Source organism: Narcine bancroftii, chromosome 6, assembly GCF_036971445.1.
Source record: "Narcine bancroftii isolate sNarBan1 chromosome 6, sNarBan1.hap1, whole genome shotgun sequence".
NCBI classification, from domain to species: Eukaryota; Metazoa; Chordata; class Chondrichthyes; order Torpediniformes; family Narcinidae; genus Narcine; species Narcine bancroftii.
Genome location: NC_091474.1, coordinates 123,314,301 through 123,327,255, shown reverse-complemented (window position 1 = coordinate 123,327,255; position 12,955 = coordinate 123,314,301). Strand labels below are relative to the sequence as shown.

Sequence of the window (12,955 nt, the reverse complement as noted above, 5' to 3'; positions counted from 1 at the left end):
GATATCATAATGCACCAGGTGACTGAGCTCATGCTGCCCTTAAAGGGGCGTGCTGAATTGGAATAAAAACAGTCATTAATGACCCTCAACGTGGTGGCTGTGTTTCTTCCACTGCTCACACTACCACAGTTTAAACTTAGATTAAGATAAAAATTTATTCCAAATTTGTAGGAGCTGTACAATTAGCTGAAGGGAAATTAGGCAAAGCAACAGCAGAATAAATATTTAGCATATCTGATTATTGTTGATCTGCAAATAATTAAGGAAACAAAATGATCAATTTGATTGTCAAAGAAGAGATGGTAATACAGAAATTATGTGATATGTTGGTGTAGCCAGGTCTTGTCACCAAGGTGGCATGGAAATGGGCAAATTACTAATGGACAAAGGTTAGAGACAATTTGAACTTCTGTTGTTTTTAAGGAGATAAACCAGGTAAAACTGTGATTCCATGACAGGGACACATATAAAGGACAAATTCAGCACTAACAATTTATGCCTGGATAGCCTTTCTGTTGAAGTCATGGCATAAACACTGGTATCAATCACCAAGCAGGCATATCATAACATAAAATATTGGGATTGTAAAATAAATATCATCATTCCAAACAGGTTGGTGGCGAACCTGAACATTGATTTAGAGGAACTCAGCAGGTCTTGCAATGTCTATAGGAGGTAAAGATATATAACCAATAATTTGGGCCTGAGCCCTTCTTCAAGGTTTGAGTTAAAAGCAGGCAGGCATCTGAATTAAAAGAAAGGGCAGGGCGAGGAGTACAGACCAACAGACAAAAGGTGTTAGTTGGATATGGAGAGGATGCCAGAAGAGAGGAAAGGTGGGAATTTATTGGGGGGTGTAGCTTTCCCTCTACCACCATCAACTCAGCATTCATCATTTATCCTCCATTACCCGCATATCTGCCATGGTCCCCTCTGCCCCCATGCACAAGAACAGGATGTTGCCCTTGCCCACATATTACCCATTACCCATACATCTGCCCTGGCACTCTCTGCTCCCACATACGACAGGATTTCTCATCTGTTATCCCACCAGCCTCTGTATCCAGCATATCATCCTGTGCTATTTCCACCACCTACAACATGAACCCTCCTCTAGACACTTTCCTGTTCCTCCCTCTCCACCTTCTGTAGGGACCACTCCCTCCATGACTCCCTTGTTCACTCCTCCCTTCCCACCAATCATCCCCTTGGCACCTACCCCTGTGAATGCTACACTTGCACCCACACTTCCTCATAACCATTTGGGGCCTCAAACAGTCTTTCCAAGTGAAGCAAGACTTGAATCTGCAGGGGTCATCTACTATATCCAGTGCTCCCGTTGTGGTCTCTTGTACATCAGAGACTAGGTTGTTTCATTGAGGACCTCTGTCCATGGTCTCATGCACTACAAGTAAATCAGAGGAACAACATCTCAATTCCATTTGGGCACCCTCCAACTTGATGGTATTAACATGAACTGCAGTTTCTGTTAGCCTCCTCCCCCTCTCTTTCCCTAGGTCTCCTTTCCTCTAGCTCTCTTTTCCCTTTGTCTTTTGCCCCAGCTCTTCATTCACAGAACCAACCCTTTTTCTCCCCCCAATCAATTCTCACCTTTCCTCTCTCCTGGCCTCCCCACCATATCCAACACCTTTTGTCTGTTGGTCTGTACTCATTCCTGTGCCCTTTCTTTTAATTCAGACGTCTGCCTGTTTTTTTTTCTCATGCCTTGAAAAAAGGGTTCAGGCCTGAAGCATCAGTTATATATCTTTACCTCCTATGGATGCTGCGAGACCTGCTGAATTCCCCCAGCTTTGTGTTTTACTATAATCACACCAACTGCAGATTTTCGTGTTTCACTCTGATCATTGTCAAAGTCAGCAAATAGCTGACTTCTTCCATTGAAGTGAATGTGCACACCACAAGGTGGACAAGCAGGTCACCGAGTCACAGAGTTTCACGGCACAGAAACAAGCCTTTGGCCCAACTTGTACATGCCAACCAAGTTGTATACCCAAGCTAGTCCCATTTGCTTACATTTGATCCATATCCCTTCAAACCTTTCCTGAACACATATCTGTCTAAATATATATTAAAATTGTACTTCTCTCTACCTAAGATCATTTCATCTATCTACCAGTCTCTGTATGGAAAAGTGTGTCTCTTGAATCCATTTTATATCATGCCTCATTCACCTTAAATCTACATATATTCCCCTGCCCTCAGAAATGAGGACTATGACTATTTATCATGATTTTATAGCGCTCAACAAGGTCGTCACTCAGCTGCTCTAGGGAGTAAAGTCCCAATCTATCCAGCTTCTCCTTATAAATGCAAGCACGTCAATCCTGCTAACATTATCGTGAATCTTTCCTGCACCTTTTCCAAAATGAGATCCATCCTTTAATTGGGTGACCAGAACTCCAAGTGTAGTCTTGCACAGTTGGAACATGACATTTCTACTCCTGTACTCAATGCCAAATGTCTTCTTCACCTCCCCTGCTTTGGTATTTTGATTTTCCAAAATCTGATTGTGGCAATAACACTGTGATGCTGTTATGCCATTGGTAATGCATCTCTGTGCATGGCTGGCCTGCTCCTTCCTCCCTGTATCTCCTCCCCCTGGAAATCCCCAATAAAGGCGATTACGCCCGAGTCCCTCCCTCAGTATCTATTCTGGAATCGGGACAGCAACGGGCATATGTCCAGGTTATGGTAATAAAAGTCTGTCATCTAGTAACTCCAGTCTTTTGGTGTTATTGATAACGTATCATTAATTTCACCATTTCACTTACCAGTGATTTTACTTTTCGCATTTTACAGTTTGCTGATGAATGCTTCTTTCTCTCATGACTCTGTCGAACAAGGTCAGGGGAAGCTCGGTTTCCCTTCTTTCTCCTGGAAAAATAGACCATCCAAAAATTGTAATATTATTATTAATTAGAGGCATGGCATGCAGAATGAATAAAGTTTTGAAGGGCATCATGTCTATTAAAGGCGGCCTCAACACATTATCTGCAGGATCGTGCACAGGAAGTTAAGCTGTGAAAATATACCCATGTGTAATAGATTACAGAAATTAATATAATTCCAATTAACCTCTGCCAGATATTAAATTGCACACTGAACATTACAAGGATTAAACTCAGCCAGCTCCCCTGCCTGACAGAATTTGTTCTCACTCTCGATAACTTCTCCCTTGACTCATCCCACTTTCACCAAGTCAGAATGGTAGCCACGGGTACCCACGTGTCCCAGCTATGCCTGCCTTTTTGTTGGCTATGTAGAGCAATCATTGCTACAACTCTACACAGGAGAAGGCTCTTCAACTCTTTGTCCAATGCATTGACAATTATAGAGGTGCTGCCTCATGCACACATCAACTTTATCCACTTTGCTGTTAACTTTCACCCTGACCTCAAATCCATCTCTGGCAGCACGATCTCCCTATCTCCATCTCAGAAAACAAATATTCTACAGGAATATTCTACAAATACACCAATTCCCACAGTTACCTTGACTACACCTTTTCACATCCTGACCTTGTAAGGATTCTATTCCTTTTTCTCAATTCCTCCACCTCTAACACATTTTCTCCTAGGATGGTCTTCCATTTCAGAACATAAGAGAAACCTGCCTTCTTCAAAAAACATGGCTGCCCTCACCAGCATCTCCTATTTCCCACACAGCTGCTCTGGTCCACTCCATCCCTAGTCACAACAAGGACAGGATTCCCCTGCTCTTCATCTGCCACCCCACCAGCTTCTGCATCCAACATATTATCCTTGGCAATATCCTATCCCTCTGTGTCCTTTCCTCAAGATCTCCATCCATCCATCTCTATTCAGACAGCTGACCCTCAACATTTTTCACTTCTACCCTTCCACCCATATTCATCTCTTGCCTGTGCACCTCCCCTTCCTCTTCCTCCCTCATCTCCTCTCTTTCCCCACCTTTTTACTCAGATGCCTGCCTGCTTTTTGCTCATATCTTGACAAAGGACAGGCCCGAAATGTTGGTTATCTCCCTTTGTTTTCTAAGGATGCTGCGTGGCCTGCTGAGTTTCTCCAATGCTTGTGTATTGCACAAGAAACAGAATACCTTGTTCAATTAAACACTTTTCTGTTTTTTGACAGTATGCTCAATAAACATAATAATGACATTTAATTAGCATTATTTAATTCACAAAATTGGTAATTATAGGCTCTTACTGGGTTACAAATGCCAAAATGATGGACATCTATATGAACAAGCTCAAATTGCATGCCTGGTAGTTCAATTGCACTACAGTAAATTTTGGGCATTCCAAGGCAACACAAGTAGAATATATCATCAACAAGCATCTCTGCCACTTTAAGACTGGCACCTCAATCCTTTCTATGGACAATGACAAGTGACATTTGTAATTCAGCCAGAGGGCCTTCTTATGTTGATATCATGGGGAAACTGGGTCTTGCACGTTTCCTTGTACTTACCCAGTTAGCTCAATGGAGTCACTGTTGTCGAAGTAGTTAAATCGTATGGTATCAGTTGGGTGTCGGTCTGACCCACGCCAAGGTGGGAGTTCAGGCCGATCCTTCCCCGGTGGAGATCGAGCTGTGGGTTGCTTCTGATCTGATGGATCCTTCGATAATGGATGAACTTCCGCCACAATAAACTCATCCTTGGGTGGAGTCTGGGAAGAGGAAGAACACGGAATTATGAGGGATTGTAGAGTCGACCGCACAAGTTTTTAAAGCGATTCATAAAAATACTCATCCACAATATTCCTCTCATTATGAATGAAGGCATGGTATTCCATCATATTTCAAGTATATAGTTTAATGCCACAACATAGTTTTTTTAAAAACATTTCATTTAAAATTTTCTCCATACATGTAGTAGTCAAATTTGATATATTAAATCAAAATACAAATAGAAAAACAACCTAAAATTACATACATGATGGTATTTAATTTCCCCCCCCCCCCACTTTCAGAATAATTAATAAGGAAATAAAATATAGTTTTCACAATATAGTATTGTGGAATTATACAAAACCAAACGAATGCTTTGAGAACATTGTGACTGTTACAACCCCATTTCTTTCTATTTCCCCATGGCCCTGAAAATGTCTTTTTTTAAATTATCATAGTTGTCGTTAACTTTAAATTTGCTTCCACCACTTTTTCAGGCGTGCATTTTACAACAATTTACTGCATTAAAAAGCTCCCTACTGATATTTATCTGTTTATTGCCAACCATTTTACTCTAGGATATAGATTCTCATCTTTTTAGTATTTCCTTTCAACTGTTCAGGAATCCAAATACCTCAAACACTTCTCTGAAATCAACAAATTCTCTTTAAATGCCTCACCCCAATATCTTTTTAGTACCGCCAGCAAAGTCTTGATGTCCTTCCTCACGTCTGGTCTCCAAAATTGCACCTAGTGCTACACCTGAGACATTGCCATTACTTTGTAAATTTTTAACATTACCTCCTTGTTATTCTTTATTCAGTTCAAATGGTAGGTTCAAAATAAATAAGCAAAAGATTCATTGATCACATCCAATAATTGAAACAAGCAGCAAGTCAATGGAATGATGTACTGATGATGGGAATTAGATTCCAATATTAGACATACAGACATACTGCATGGTAACAGGCCCTTTCGGGTCACGAGCCCGTGATACCCAATTGGCCTACACCCCTGGTATGTTTTGAACGTGGGAGGAAACTGGAGGACCTGGAGTAAACCCACGCAGACACGGAGAGAACATAAAAACTCCTTACAGTTAGCACAGGATTCAATCCCCAGTCCCAGTCGCTGGTGCTGCTCAGCTAACCATGCTGCCCCTGTGCTAATCATGCCACTGCACCTTGGTATCTTAGAGATTAAGAGATAGTCTAAAAGCTGCTTTTTGATACTTCACAAAATAGAGTACTTTGTTAATTTATTTAAAATCATTCACAATTGAAGGAACAGATTTACATTTTTATCTTAAATATCTCCATATTATTTATTTTATTTGTGCATTCCCTAACTCCAAAATATAGGGCACTACTGTTCTATTGCTTCAAAGCTACTTGAACAGTTGTTTTTGGGAGACTGAAACAAGCAATTCACAAAGGCTCCTGTCTGTTTAGGAATGAAATAGGGGAGAGTGCGTAAAGCAGTCGGATTAATATTGGATTGATTCAGGTCAGTGGTAAGAGACCGGGCAGTGAAATTATTTTAAATTGACAAAGAACTATTAAGAGAGGACAGAGCAGGGAAATTAGTTGGATATTGATACAGGGCCATTTGAAGAGAGTAGGGTGATTGCATTGACTTGGGTTAGCAAAGGGGAATAGTCAGTGAGTAAATCAGTATGACTGGTTGGGCATTATGAAAGAAGGGGAGTATGTATAGTAATTTTGTAACCTGTGAGAAGACAATGTACAGAAAATTTTATTTGGAATTAAATGTAGCATTGCCATGTGAGAGAAAGAAGCAGCATAATTAGTCTTGGATTGCCCTAAAAACTTGCTTCTTTTTATGATGTTGTATGCACTACGCAAGATTGGAGAAGAAATACATGCACACCAAAGCCTTGGAAAAAGAGACTGATTCATTGCTTTGGCTGCCACATTTATATGGGGCCCCAGTGCTGACATCAGGGCTCCGCATCATTGGAATGCGAGCTTCGAGTCGGCTGGCATTCCTGCCAGAGTTCTCCATCTTTCTGATGTGTGACAGTCACCTGGGATGACAGCTGGAGGCACCCCCGCGGTCATCATCTTAGTCAGCCATTTTGCGGGCAGGTCCGTGTCTCCATCCGCAGGCCACTACATGGCCCCACAAGAACCAGCGACCAGGCCATTGTCCATAGCCTTAGGTGGCCTGCCCCTGTGTCGCGAGGGCGGAGTGGAGACCAGCTCATTACAGTCCAGACATACCAGTTTCAGGCAGTCGACGGTAAAGTCTCCTCGTTACTGCCAATGTCGAGGACGAAGGTGGAACCAGTGTTGTTGTAATGGTGGTCTGTGTGTGCCCCTCCTCACAAACACGTACCAGCAAGTCTTTAGGTCCTTCGGGATGGTGTGCTTGGGCTGGCCATATGGTGGGGGTTGCCGCGGGACCAAGGACCCCAGATTTCACCAGAGGTTCTCAAGGGTCACCGCGGGGTCTTAAGGGCATTTACTGGGGCCAGGAACTCCCCAGGGTTGATTAAAGGCACACTGTAGACCATCTCCACCACTGAGGGATTGAAGTCCTCCTTCAGTGTGGTATGAATTCCCAACAGAACCCAAGGCAGTTCATCCACCCAGTTGGGATCCTTGAGCCAGGCCATCAACGCTGCCTTGAGGTGCCTGTGGAAGCGCTTCACCAATCCATTGGCCTGTGGGTGATACGTCATGGTATGGTGGAGCTGTGGCCCCAGAAAGTTAGCCAGTGCTGATCAGAGCCTGGACGTGAATTGTGCCTCCCTGTCCATGGTGAGGTGCTCCAGGACCCCAAATCGGGATACCAATGGGTCAATGAGTGACTGGACACAGGTTTCTGTGGTGGTATTAGCCAGCAAGATGGCCTCAGGCCACCTCATGGAGCTGTCAACCATGGTCAAGAGGTATCTTGAGCCACAGGAAAATGGTAATGGCCCCACTAAGTCAATGTGTACAAAGCTGAACCTGCACCACACCAGCTTAAAAGTCCATGTGGGTACTCTTGTGTGAACCTGCATTTTGGAGGACTGACAGTTTGTGTAGGTCTGGCCCATTGGCTGACCTGTTTACAGAGGCCATGCCAGACAAACCTGTTGGCCACCATTTAGACTAAGGCATGGATGGCAGGGTGCATCAGGTTGTGGATGGCCTCAAACACCTGGTGCCTCCATGCAGCCGGGACAATGGGGTGGGGGCTTCCGGTAGAAACACTGCTCAGCAGTATCAGGTTACCTGACCCCGAAGCCAGAGACGACCTTCCTGTAAGCGGGGATTTCAAGGTCCTGCTGCTGCCCCTTGGGACAGGGCATGTATTGATTTGACCGCGGGGTGGGACAGAACGTTGGCTATCACATTGTTTTTCCCCGCAATATGTGGAATGTCTGTGGTAAATTCGGACACGTAGGACAAGTGTTTCTGCTGTCGGGACGACCATTGGTCCAATACCTTATGGAAAGCAAAAATCAGTGGCTTGTGGTCAGTGAATACCCTGAATTGCTGGCCTTACAAAAAGTAATGGAAATGTCTTACCACCAGGTACAGCGCCAACAGTTCTCAGCCAAAAGCACTGCATTTGAGTTATGGGGGGGGTGTTGGAGGTGCCTGCTGAAAAAGACCAGGGGTGGCCACTCCCCCTACTGCTGTGCTGGAGGTGCCGACAGTTAGAGCAGTAGGTGTCTCCATTCTGGGGTGGACCAGGAGGGTGGCATTGGCCAGTGCATCTTTGGCATTCTGTAACACCCTGGATGATTCCTCAACCCAAGCAATGTCTTTTGCCTTGCCGTTCATCCGCGCAGAGGGGGTGCATGATGCATGCCGCTGCCGGTATGAATCTGTGGTAAAATTTTATCATACCGGTGAATTCCTGCAGCCCTTTCACCATGCATGGCTGAGCGAAGTGCCGGACTGCCTCAACCTTCTCAGGGAGCGGTGTGGCCCTGTGCTTATTAATCCTGTGCCCCAGGAAATCGATGGTGTCCAGACTGAACTGACACTTAGCGGCCTTGATGGTCATCCCAAACCCACTCAGACGAGTGCACAGTTGTCTTAAGTGGGCAGTGTGGTCCTTGCAATTGTGGCTGGCAATGATGATATCGTCCAAATTATGAACGCAAATGGGAGGTTCTGACCCAATGCATCCATCAGCTGCTGAAAAGTTTGTACTGCGTTCTTTAGACCAAAGGGCATGCGGAGAAATTCAAACAAACCAAAGGGGAGTTATGATTGCAGTCTTGGGGATGTCCTGGGAGTGAACTTGGATTTGGTGATAACCCCAGATGAGGTCCACCTTGGAGAACACCTGTCCTCTGTGTAGGTTTGTGTAGTCTTGGATGTGGGGCACGGGAAACCTCTCAGTTGTGGTGGCCTCGTTGAGGGGGTGGTAGTCACCGTATGGTCTACAACCCCCCCCCTCTGCTGATTTGGGCACCACGTGGAGGGGAGAGGCCCAGGGACAGTCAGACTGCCACTTAATCCCTAGCTCCTCCATTAAAAAAAAAACTCCTCCTTTGCCAAGCTGAGCTTTGCGGGCGGGAGTCAGCGTGCCCTGGCATGGAACATGCCCCCTCGGTCAGTATGTAGTGTCTTACCCATGCTTTAGCTCGGCTGCAGAGAACTGTGCCACCACTATCAAGAGAAATTTTGCCAGGTTGCAGGCAAATCATTGTCTGAGAGTGTTATAAAGTCCAGGTAGGGGGGGGGGGAGGGGAGTCGGGGGGTGCAGGTAGCTTGACTTCCCCCAGCGGCAGAGTTTGAAAGGTTATGGCATACATCAATCGTTGTCCCTTCAGGTCAACCAGAAAGCAGTGGGCCTGAAGGAAGTCAGCCCCCAGGAGTAGTTGCGCCACTGCTGCAAGGGTAGAGGTCAATGTTAAGCGACTGCCAAAATGAAGGGGGATGGTGCGGGTACAGAAAGTTCGAATGCAGGAGTTGTTGGCTGCTTGACACTGTGGGAGTCAAGACACTTATCTTGGCACCTGTGTCGACCAGGAAACACCTACCAGACACTGAGTCCCAGACGTGGAGGAGGCCATCATGTGGGCCAACCACCGCAGCCATCAACAACAGTTGGCCAGGCATTTCCCAAAAACTCACAAGGTAGGCGGCATTGATGGGCTTCCGCACCCCATTACTGAGGGTAGTAGCATAGCTGACCCAGGGTGTTTACTTGCCTCTCCACTGGTCTTGATCTCGCCGAGGGTTGTTAGTGAGAGTTGCTGATGTGGTCTACAATGGTGCTGGTGTCCTTCTTCGCACTTCAGAGCATGTCTGCCCAGACAGTGATCCTCCAAAGGTCACTGAGATCCTCAACTGTGAGCAAGAACTGTATATCCTCAGGCAGTTGCTCCAGAAGGATCTGCTCAAAGAGCAGGCAAGGCTTGTGGACCTCGGTTAAAGCAAGCATCTCGCTCATTAGGGCCAGTCCACCATCCGTCCCTATGCAGCAATTGGGCAGCTCACTTGCACCAGGAAAGCCTGAAAGTGCAGGTTAGTAGCTCTTTGAAGGCCGCATATTTGCCTTGCTCCAGAAGCTGCTATAAGAAATCTATGACCCTTGCCGCTGTGTTCCAATTGAGGGCACTCATGACATAGGAGTAGCGGGTATTGTCAGCAGTGATGTGGCGAAGCTGAAGTCTTGGCCTGCTCGAACCACACGTGTGACTGCAACACCCGGAATGTTTGAAGTCAGCGGGAGACCGCCTGGATGGTCACTGGCTTCGCTTGATCCGGCATCTTTGGGTCCATTGGCGGTTGGACCTGTCGGGGTCACCAATGTAAACATTCACGTTATGTTAACCAGACCTTAATATTGAAGCAAAGGGGAAACATTTGCCCCAAGTTGTAATCCATTGGAAAGTAAACTCTACTTGTTGTGGCCTTCACACTTCCCCAAATCAGAAGAAAATATCCATGATAGGAGTGAACCATGCTCTACTGGGAGAATTTTCTGAAGCTACAGAATTTAATTCCTCTCTCCAGAATATCACATTGAATAGGACATACCACCGACTCAACTTCATTACTCCACCATACCATCAGAGATTGTACACCATGCTGACAGGAAGTTAATCACCCCATGATCCTTTCATTAATTCACATTTATTTGTCTGGAGGTGTGACAGGACAAATAGCTCGGAGCAAAATTACCCATACAGTTTTTTACGTAATGCTGCAGCAGCTTAATTCAATAGATCAGTGTTATAAACATCATAATATATTCTACAAGTTCAATAATATTAACAACTATTACAATTTCTTTTTTTTTAATTTTTTATTTTTCACACCATAAACCACATTAACCATGATACATACTTTTTCCTTTTCAAATATATACAGTGCCATTTTCTCCCCCCTCCCTCCTCCCATCCCACCCTCCCTACCTCCCCCCCCGTCCATTTAAAGTACAAAATCTAGGATACATTAAACCAGTCAAACAATGTTGTCATTCAATAAAAATAAACAAGAAATTCCACTGAGTCAATTCTTTTCATTTCCTTCTCCTTTCGTTAATTTAGGTAGTGAATGTCCCCGGTAGGTTTTCTCTATTGTGTTTCATGTAAGGCTCCCATATTTGTTCAAATATTTCAATATTATTTCTTAAACTATATGTTATTTTTTCTAATGGAATACATTTATTCATTTCTATATACCATTGTTGTATTTTCAAATTATCTTCCGATTTCCAGGTTGACATAATACATTTTTTTGCTACAGCTAGAGCTATCTTAACAAATCTTTTTTGTGCATCATCCAAATCAATTCCAAATTCTTTGTTTTTTATGTTACTTAGGAGGAAGATCTCTGGATTCTTTGGTATATTGTTTTCTGTAATTTTATTTAATATTTGGTTTAGATCTTCCCAAAATTCACATGTCCAGATTGCATGAATTGTTGTTCCCATTTCTTTTTTACATCAAAAACATCTATCCGATACTGTTGGGTCCCATTTATTTAACTTTTGAGGTGTAATGTATAGCCTGTGTATCCAGTTATATTGTATCATAAGTAAACTCGTATTTATTGTATTTCTCATCGTTCCAGAACATAACTTCTCCCATGTTTCCTTTTTTATCTTTATATTTAAATCTTGTTCCCATTTTTGTTTAGTTTTACCATTTGTTTCCTCATTCTCCTTTTCTTGCAGTTTAATATAGATATTTGTTATAAATCTTTTGATTATCATTGTATCTGTAATCACATATTCAAAGTTACTTCCCTCTGGTAAACTCAGACTGCTTCCTAATTTGTCCTTCAAGTAGGATCTCAACTATTACAATTTCAATCAAAACAGGCCCCTTTTGAAATCCATCCTGCAGCATCGTAGCAGAGTCATAATGGATCATGATGAGTGGAAGCAACTTGAATACAGGAGTGAAACCAGTCAGAGTTTACTTAGAATCATACTCAATCGCCCGAGTTGAGAACATTTTTTGAAAAATTACTTTCAAGCTTTATCAATAATTTTTAAGGTCAGATTAGAATCAGGCCCCTTAATTCCTCTATTTGGTTCTCTCAAGAGGAGAAAATATCATTGACTTCATCTCAGAAGCAAATTTTAGTTTTTACCCCATTGATAGCTAAACAGGCAATTTTGATGAAATGGAAAGACAGTATTCCACCTTCTCATACCCAATGGTTACAGGAGGTGATGTCTTTCCTAAGTTTATAAAAGAAAAAGACAATGTTAAAGATGTAAAGGTGAATGTTTATAAGATGTGGGGCCCATTCATGGAGTATTATCATAATTTAAAGAATGAGGGTGTTTGGATGCTCTTGAGCCGTCTTTTGTTTCCTCTGTATATTAAATATGCAAGTTAACCCTGTTTTGAGGGAGGGTTTGATTGAGAAAGGTACACACAATATATGCTATGTATTATTTGAGAAGTACAAATTATCTGTCTTTATATTTCACCCCATGTTGTATTTTCTTTTATTAAACTCAATAAAGATATTTTTAAAAGAATCAGATTCAAGAAAATTTGTTTGGGAGTTTTCCCTTATGTCTGAGCACCCTGCATGTTTTAACAATGCAAGGGACTGAACAATTTTAAATTATAATTAATATGCAGTACTACCTGGAGTATGTAATATGATTACTAACTGATTCGTAAGAAACAAAAAAATATAGCACCTTTAAAGTATTGCAAAGATGAAGATAAATACATGACGTTTCAGGCTTAAGCCCTTCATCAAGCTATGAACAAATTGTGGGTGGGAGCCTGAATAAAATGGTGGGGAAGAGAGGCAGGGGAGCAGCACAGGCCCACAGGCAAG

The 12,955-nt window shown here is 43.3% G+C and overlaps 1 protein-coding gene across 11 annotated transcripts in view; it reads right to left on the bottom strand.

The window, feature by feature from the left end:
* fbxo16 (F-box protein 16) overlaps positions 1 to 12,955 on the bottom strand; it is a 164,146-nt gene that overhangs the window by 96,686 nt on the left and 54,505 nt on the right. For 10 of the 11 annotated variants that reach the window (XM_069885916.1, XM_069885920.1, XM_069885915.1 and 7 more), the window contains 2 exons: positions 4,473 to 4,672; positions 2,793 to 2,895 (listed from right to left, as the gene is read on the bottom strand). In XM_069885916.1, coding sequence (XP_069742017.1) covers positions 2,793 to 2,895; positions 4,473 to 4,672 — 303 coding nt within the window. Of the gene's footprint in view, positions 1 to 136; positions 250 to 2,792; positions 2,896 to 4,472; positions 4,673 to 12,955 lie in introns of those variants that run through there. The other variant, XM_069885926.1, reaches the window with a different exon arrangement.